At 43.3% G+C, this 8,640-nt stretch overlaps 1 protein-coding gene across 1 annotated transcript in view; it reads left to right on the forward strand.

The window, feature by feature from the left end:
- The first annotated feature begins 1,747 nt into the window (after positions 1 to 1,747).
- The window catches only part of GCM1 (glial cells missing homolog 1), an 8,444-nt gene continuing 1,551 nt past the window's right edge, over positions 1,748 to 8,640 (forward strand). The window contains exons 1-5 of the mRNA XM_008637671.2: positions 1,748 to 1,974; positions 3,363 to 3,615; positions 4,570 to 4,682; positions 5,607 to 5,735; positions 8,229 to 8,637. Coding sequence (XP_008635893.1) covers positions 1,873 to 1,974; positions 3,363 to 3,615; positions 4,570 to 4,682; positions 5,607 to 5,735; positions 8,229 to 8,637 — 1,006 coding nt within the window. The 5' untranslated portion in view covers positions 1,748 to 1,872. The remainder of the gene's footprint in view (positions 1,975 to 3,362; positions 3,616 to 4,569; positions 4,683 to 5,606; positions 5,736 to 8,228; positions 8,638 to 8,640) is intronic.

Here is an 8,640-nt window from a genome sequence, read left to right on the forward strand (position 1 = left end):
GAACTTCATTTTTTGGGTGTATTATTATGAAATTATCTGTGTCTTTTGTTAATCTTTACATTATTATTTAATTCTTGTTTTAGCTCTATTAATATAGTATAAAGAAGAAATACTCCATTTTCTCTAATGAAGAAAATTAAAAATCAATTGCCAAGACATCTCATTTATAAAAAGTAATTTTAAAAGCAATGAGGCCATGATTTTGAATTGTGTGACAAATCATTTCATGTTTTAGAGCACACAGTAGTCAAGGGTGATTTGTTTAGCAAATTCAACTCAGTTTTCTAATGCAGCTCGTATTCCGTTTGTCCTGACGTTACTATCTCCATTTTCATTGTAGCACACTAGGAAAATACATGAAGACCTGACGTTTCTTACAGATGTTTCTATTTCGGATTTATTGTGTTCCCTTCTTCTCTGGTCTAACATCTCATTTGAACCTGTTGGTTGCCCTCCCAGTACAGTGCCCTCAGTTCAGATTCCTGAAAGCCCTGGTGCTGACTTCCAGGCACCCCTCTGTCGGAGTCTTTTTCCATGGAGGATGTTTTGCTTCTTTCTCCCTCACAGTCTGAGTCACAACATGGGGCAGTGGGGCTCTGACTATGCAGCCAGAGCACCATGCAGCCAAATGTCTCAAGTGCTCTGCAAATATCCACAAACTCTTCCTTTAGAGGTGAAAATATAACATGAGAATTTAAGATCACAGGTATTTTATAAATAAGTAAACTAAGGACATGGAGGCTAAATCACTTTACAAGGGCCATACATATACACAGAGCCAGAAATAACAATGAAATATGTTTTGCTTTTGAAAGTCTATGAAATAGAGTATCAGGTAGATTTTACTTCTCTCACTGCCCAGTAGTCTTTGATAAATCCTTAACTGGCATAACTACAGTGCCCTCCTGAAAACATTGAAACCTTCCTGGTTTCTTGAAAGAGAAAACTGATTCACCTTTTCTGTCCTTAGCAAAGGGAACAAAGTTTTTCATGCATGGGATCACTGAGGATCAAACCCAAAAAAATCTCTATATTATCAACCCTGTGTTTGGAATAAATCCAAAACAGCCCCATACCAGCCACTGTGAAGAAAATGAACTCTACCCCAGACAAAACCAACACAATATTTTATTAAGCTTGGCTGGTACTGAAATTCAGAGTAGGGCAGCCACATGCTTTAAAAGATTTCAGGGCAAATCCATTGGTTTTAACAAACATACCTTGGTGGGTCTTTTTTCTTCAGTCTGCCATTGAGACAGGAAAATGCAGATAGCCCAACCTCCTTTTCTATACTGCCCTGGTGCACCTGGTAAGCTCTCAGAGATACCAGCAATGTTTGAAATGGCTGAGCACCGTTTCTTCTGAAGTGATGGAGCAGACCCCTCTTTTGCTCACCTTTGTTACATGCAGAGCAAGAGATACCTAGTGGGTAAGCAGTGACTCAAAGACCCCTTAACAGCTGCTGAGCTGTTCAATCAGTTTGGCTCTAGGAATATAGAGCCAGAGTTGCAAGAGATGTACAGAGAGCCTGTGAGCAGAGTTACGTGGCTATAAACTTGGTATGAGACGAGATTGAGCAAAGCAAATCAGATGCCACAAGCACGATTTGCTTTCTGTTAGAGATGTCTCTGTAACATCACAGGCTATCTCTAAGCTATATTTTCCACTGCCTTGCTGGCTTGCAAAACTTTTAATGGAACAAGTTTTTCTGGCAGAAGAACACTGATTTTTATCTTTAATAAGCAGCCTCTCTATCATTTAGCTTCAGGAAACAGCTTCCTGGTTGTAAACTGCTTGAGACTGCTGACAGCCAGGCAACTTCAAAAGCAGCCAGGAGCGACTTTCTTGCTAACTTTGGGAAGGAATTCAAAAATGCTGAAAGGTGCAGATGATTCTGTTATGGAGCAGGAGGACTCTGCTTCCCGACATGGAGAAATGACGAGTTGGGATATCAATGACATCAAGCTTCCCCAGGTATGTATCTGGATCTTAGAAATTCTTTTAGTTCTGACCAGTCATCTCCACCACTGATCTTAAATGCTTTCTCAGTCATCTGTGCCTCCTTGCCGTTATTCTCTTTGTCACCTCAAGTTATGGGGGAGTGTTTTGCTAGAAAATATTGAGAAAATATTGACATTTCAGAAGCATTGTTTTCCCTGGTGGATTAAGTCCAGACAAAGCAGAGGGAAAAAAGGTGCCTCCTGCTGTGGGCACTTAATTAGAGCTGTCCAGGAATTGCTTTTTGCCCTGGGTAGTGCTTTATGAGAGGGGAGCACAGCATCCACAACTGCCTTGCAACTGTGGGTGCTCAGTCTTGCTGCAGATTGGGCTCCAGCTCCAGGGCTGTCTTCCCACATGGAGGTAAGTCTTTTCACGAGCACCTAGGGAAACCTCACTTCATGTTTGCAGATTTGCTGAGAGGCACAACAGTGATCTTCCCCTCCCTCTGTCCTTTTCTAGTTCTCTTAGCTAGAAGTTTCAACCATGCTGTTCACTGAAAGCCCACACACCCTGCACACCAATGTCACTTCCCTGTCCCTCAGCTCTGCATAGTTCTGCCAGATTCCTCCTGCTGCAGTCCTTCAGTATGCAGCTCTGCCTTTCCCCTCCCAACCCTGCCTTCTTACTGGATCCCAGCCTCTTCCTACTATGACAGTGCTGTTTGCCCAAAGCCTCTATGTTCTGGGATGTCCCCTTCCCTGCCCTTCACCCCAAGGTCCCCTTCACCTGCATTTCATTTTGGAGGCTTCATTGACACCCTTCCCTACACTATCCAGTGGCTACCAGGGGGGCGTGGGAGTTTTTCTCTTCTTGGTTGATGTGCTGTCGTGGCTCTCCGTCCTGGGATTAGCAATTTAAAGGAAATTTCTACTGAGCTTTTGTATGCCTTACAAGAACTTTTCCCTCAAAACCATCATAGGGTGTGGTAGATGCTTTACAGCTTACTACATTTTACTGTATTGACTGTACCCACTGATGTACGCTGATGTACTGATGTGATGTGTGCTTGGGCCTTTGGGGTTTTTTCCCAGGTTTTATTTTTATTGCTCCTTACTGTGCTGTCCTTGAGGTTTAGTGCTTGTTAGGGGGATTTTTTTGGTGGTTTTTATTCTTTTTGTTTGGTTGGTTGGGTGAGTGAGAACAAGCTCCTGGCCAGGCCTTCCTGATGCTCTGGTGCTCATGGGGAGCCACAGAGATCTGGGTTTTCCCTGCCTTATCGCCACTGCTCCCTCCTGACAACCAGCATCACCTGGAGTCACCTAGGCTAGAGGACACCCAGCAGAGGTCCAGCTCTGTTCAGCTCCTGGACAAGCTCTTCTCTTCCCCAGCCTAAAATGTGGCTTGCTTTCTTCTTTCCACAGCATGTAAGCCAGACAGACTGGTTTCAAGAATGGCCAGATTCCTATGTAAAACATATCTATAGCTCAGAGGATAAAAATGCTCAGAGGCACCACAGCAGCTGGGCAATGAGAAACACCAACAACCACAACTCTCGCATCTTAAAAAAGTCCTGCCTTGGGGTGGTGGTTTGTGGTAACGACTGCTCGACCTTGGACGGGAGGAAGATCTACCTAAGACCAGCCATTTGTGATAAAGCCAGGCAAAAACAACAGCGTGAGTACGAACATGGCAGTTCATCATATGGCAGTTCATAAGTGAACACAACAGAGCAGAAATCAAAGTATAGGATACCCTTTGGATTATCCAGCCTTCCTTCTGCCATTCCTTATATTCCAAAGCAACTCTTGATTTGGAACAGTGCATTTTACACTTCTTACTGTTGGGATGCAGCCATCTGCTTGCTTATTTTCTTTTTTTTTCCTAATCATTTTTTCATCTCTGTTTCTGCTGGTTAGGGATGGGTTCCCAGCCTTCTCAGGCCCATGAGTGAGGGTACTGAGAAAGCTGTGCAGTGCAGGCAGCTTCCTGCCCTGCTGTTTCTGCCCACCTGAGTGTTCATATTGCACTGGCCCAAGAGTAACTCAGGAGGCAAATCTTGCAGGAAAGAAGTTGCTCATAAACTGTGATGACTGGAAATCTGCCTCATAGTCACGTCACTGGAGCAAGACGATGCAAATAGAGAACATGAGCTGCAGGCACACTTTTAACAAGACCATTCCAAACAATTGTGATTGCTCAGTAGAGCTAGCACATACTGATTTCTGGATCTGATGTACATTCTGGCTAAAGAAAGGTATTACTCAAGCACTCACTGAGGGCAGAACAATGTTCTCTAGAAAACCCAAGACAAGTATACATATGACATTCCAAACACTGACAAGAGAAAATCTAAAACTGACCATGATAATAAATGATAAAATTGTAATAACATTGTAATAGAAATAAATTTTTAAAGTTAAATTTAATAATGGACAGAATAAAGGCAATGATTAGTTTGTTTATGTTGAATTTGCTTATGTTTGGAAGTTTTCTGCATGAAGTTTCTCTCAGTGTGATTTCTGAGCACCAAACAAGAAGTGGCAATCTGCCACCAATGAACCATTGTATCACATGGGATTCATCTAATCAGTGCTGCTCAGAAAATGTTTCCCTCTATCTTTGCTCCAGGGACATGCTGTCCAAACTGCAATGGACCGCTGCGACTCCTTTCCTGCCGAGGCCATGGTGGTTACCCAGTTACCAACTTCTGGAGGCATGAAGGCCAGTTCATATTTTTCCAGGTTGGTATAAAATTACCTAACGTTATGCAAGTTAATCTTAAAGACTGATATTTTAAGTTTTATTCAGCAAGTTTTTTCTTCCAACAAATAGGGGTTATTGAATATGGCAAGGTCAAATGACTGTAAGGAGAACAATTTTCACAAGGTCCTAGCAACCTGATCTAACTCTGAAGTTAGTCTTTCCTGAGCAGGAGGTTGAGCTAGAAGGCCCTTCCAGCCTCAGTTAGCCTAGGCTACTGTGATTTTACAGCATAGTATATTTTTTATTTAGGCTTCTGTGAAAACCTGTTGATTTTGAAGCATTTTGCCTCAGGTACCTAGGAACCAACAAATCCTCAGAAATACCATGTTATGTCCTCTCCTCCATAGGGGCTGTCTATGAAAAATGCCATCTGTGTATTATATGTAACTTATATCTGGAACACAGTGTATGCAAGTGTTTAAATAATGGGCACTATTTCTGGAAGCTGTAGTCCTAGTTTAGTAACATAACCACTTTCCTGCTTTCCAGTCTTTTCTTACGTGCAGGCTAAATAGAATTAATTCTCTGTGGAAGTTAATGGAAATTAATGTTCTGATAAACATGTCTAAACCGTGAGAAGAATGAAAGTGACTGCACTGTAGCCAAACTGCAGTTTGGCTACATATATATAGCTTCATAGCTTCAGCTGGGGCTCTGTTGTGGGGACCATCTTCTCCAAATAAATGTGGGGCCCTGATTTTATGATTTCAGAGAGTTCCTACCCCATCCCACTTCATCTGGGATATGTTCATTATTTGAGTTCACAGTAACTAAATCCTGTTAAATACAAAGCATTAAATTAGGCCATAATGTGTGGGTTTGGCCTGTGCTATAAATTCTGCTCCCTTAAGATTATTAACAAGGTTTCCTCTACCTTTAACACATCATAATTCTTTCTGAAGTCCAAAGGAGCTCATGACCACCCACGTCCAGAAACAAAACTAGAAGCAGAAGCAAGAAGATCAATCCAAAAAGCAAAGACAGCTTTCTCTCCATCTTCTCTAAGATTAAAAAGAATCCAGGAGATTGAGGTAACCCTTGCTATTGGTCAATGAAATTTTGGTCAAACAATATGTGGTTCAAGGCATGGTGGAGGCTATCTGGGCTTTGGGTCTGGATGGGAGCAGGCTTTACATCTCCACGTTCTGTATGCTCATGATCAGTACAAGAAGGACCAGGGCTGTCCTGAGCATCCTGCTCTCCTTAGCACTGTCATCCACTGCCAACACCCCCTCTCCAGAGCAAATTTGTGCCTGGTGGCAGCAGGAGATTACATCTACGCTGGTAAACAAAGCAGGGCTGCAGGGCAGGCTAAGTTTCATCACCATGCACGTGGAACTTCCTGTGCATCAGTTTCTGCCCATTGCCTCTTGTTCCTATTTCTTGGCACCACCGAGAAAAACGAAGGCATTCTCCGCCCCTGTTTGTTCCCTTTCAGTTTTGCCACGGTTAAGAAGGGGAAGGCGCATCACCTATACCTGGTTTGCCCTCTTTGCTCCCTGGGTGTCCAGCCGGGCTTTGAAGGCAGAAGAGTGCTCTGAATGACTTTTTGAAGCATTGATGTTAAAACATCCACTCTGATGGGTGTGGAAACACTTGTGAAAGCATCTCCAGAGATCCCTGGGACTGCTGCATGCCTGATGGGGGAAATCAGGCTGAGTGGTGAGGCTGCCTCCAGTGGCCTTACTGGCAAAGGCTGTGTTACACTCAATTGTCATCACCAGTATTCACATGCAGTTTGACTTTTGATATGGTGCATTCCCCCATCCTGGTGTTAGGGACAGTAATCCACACCCCTTCAGCCACAGACAGAAGGGATAATTGGTCTGGGTGGGGACAGATTTCTTAAATGGATGACATGGAGAAGCAAGGGGGTCTGGGAACCCAAAAAATAGATAGAAAGTGCACAGGAAGTTAAAGCCATTTGAATAGAATGTGAATTTAGAAGCTGCAGCTATTTCTACTGGAAATACTCAGGAGGACACTAAAAACCAGAACATCTTGACACAAGTGCGTGGGAATAAAAGCATAAGAAAAAACAGCTGAGCTGTCTAAATGTCTAACAAATATAGCAACAATGCTTTTCCTATAACTCATTTAGTTCTGTCTCCATGAACGCTGAAATAGTTTTCACCTAGGAAATATTACTGAGCCACTGGCTTCTTTGTTTCTTGTATAACTCAGCCTACTGGTCAGCCTGCTTGCTTAGGTCAAGTCCCCTGTAGACATGCCTTCATCTTTCCCTTCCTAAAACATCTTCCTGAGGCTTTCACTTTCAATTGTGTGGGAGTAGAAACAGACTAAAGATGTCACAAATGTCTAATAGCCTGCAATTTGGCTGTTCTGACTCTGTACAGTCAGACCATTTACCCACAGCTGGCTTTCCAGTTCATGGCTCTCCAGCAGGTTTTCCTTGGGAATTACACATCATATTTGCATTTTGCCAAAACTAGCTATGATAGAACTAACTCAGGAGTCTGGTTTGTCACACAGAACCTGTGTCGCTGAATCTGCAAAAATATATTCTGAAAAGATTCAGTTTTAATGTGCTCATAAGAGATGAGGGAGGAGAACTTTAGAAAAAGGTATGAGCCCAAAATAGAGCAAGTGATATATAGGATGTTCTCTCTATAGCATCATCGGGACTGTAGCTGAAGATGGGCTGGGTCCTACACCAGACTGCTGGAATTTTTTCTCATAGTGAGTGGAGAACAGCTGAAAGGAGGTTTGCTGCTCCAGCAGTCTGCAAAATCACTATAATTAAATGGATGAAAACACAGAATTATAAAGAAGAGAGACCTGCAGGTGCTCATCAGAAATGAGTGTTCTGAAAGGAATTCACGTTTCCATAATTATAATCCAATAATTGAGGCAATTAAAGAAGTTGTGAAATATCCAGAACAAAAGACCCAGAAGAGTAATTCTTGTGTGCTGATCCCTCTCTGAATGAAATTTCTGTGTCTGGGGTAAAAAAATGTAAAGAAAGGAAAATTTATTAGTTAGAAATAGACTCTAGAAAAGCTGAAGCAGAATATTATTGTGGTGAAAAGATCACTTCAAAACAATCAGTTTAAAAAATCATACTTAGCTTTTCCAAACTCCATAGAAAAAAAATTAATTCTGTGGTGTCTAATGTATTAGCATAATTTCATTTTTAGGTCCTTCTTCAGTATATGCTGGCAGTGGATCCCAAGGGCTGTCAACACAAGGTCTAAACAACTCTTTCAGTGTAAAACAGGCTTTGGGCAAAAACTGGTGAAACAAATGCAGAGCTGTGAGCTGGGAGCCTTGTTTAGTTTGCCCCTACAGCCCATGGGCACCCCCTCTATGGTGGGGGAGGTTCTGCTACGCCATCTGCTTTGTTACCTGTGTTCCTAGAACCACAGAATGGTCAAGGTTGGAAGAGGCGTCTTAAGATCATCAAGTCCAACCATCACATTAGTTGAGTGCCTTTGTAAGCATCTCACAGAGAAGAGGTGCTACACCACACCTTGTTTTACTAACCCATGCCTTGCTTTCCCAAGTCTCTGACAGGTGCAGTGCCGACACAGGAAGCTTTGCCTTTGGTTCTTTCCAAGCTGGATGCTCACACATCACCTGCTAATTTCACGGGACATTTAAGCAAAAGCTTCCAGGAGCCAACACTGAGCAGCTGCCCTGGGCATCTGCCATACCCAAGGACAGCCAGGGAGGATGGGGCCTCCGGAGAGGCACCAACCTGGAGCCGAAGCCTGTCCCTCGGGAGGACCCCCAGAGCCGAGAGGTTGTGCAGTGTCCCTGCTGTGCCCTGCACAGCCCCTTCCCCCCAGCAGTGTGCCCACCTCAGCACCCAGCACATCCTGCCCATAACAAAGGGTGGCCACAACCCCTTCAGGTCTAACATGGGCCCTTTAGGAGATGGATCCTGTGGGGAAAAATCCCTGCTGACCTACAGTG

This window comes from Corvus brachyrhynchos, unplaced genomic scaffold, assembly GCF_000691975.1.
Source record: "Corvus brachyrhynchos isolate BGI_N302 unplaced genomic scaffold, ASM69197v1 scaffold136, whole genome shotgun sequence".
Classification (NCBI taxonomy): domain Eukaryota; kingdom Metazoa; phylum Chordata; class Aves; order Passeriformes; family Corvidae; genus Corvus; species Corvus brachyrhynchos.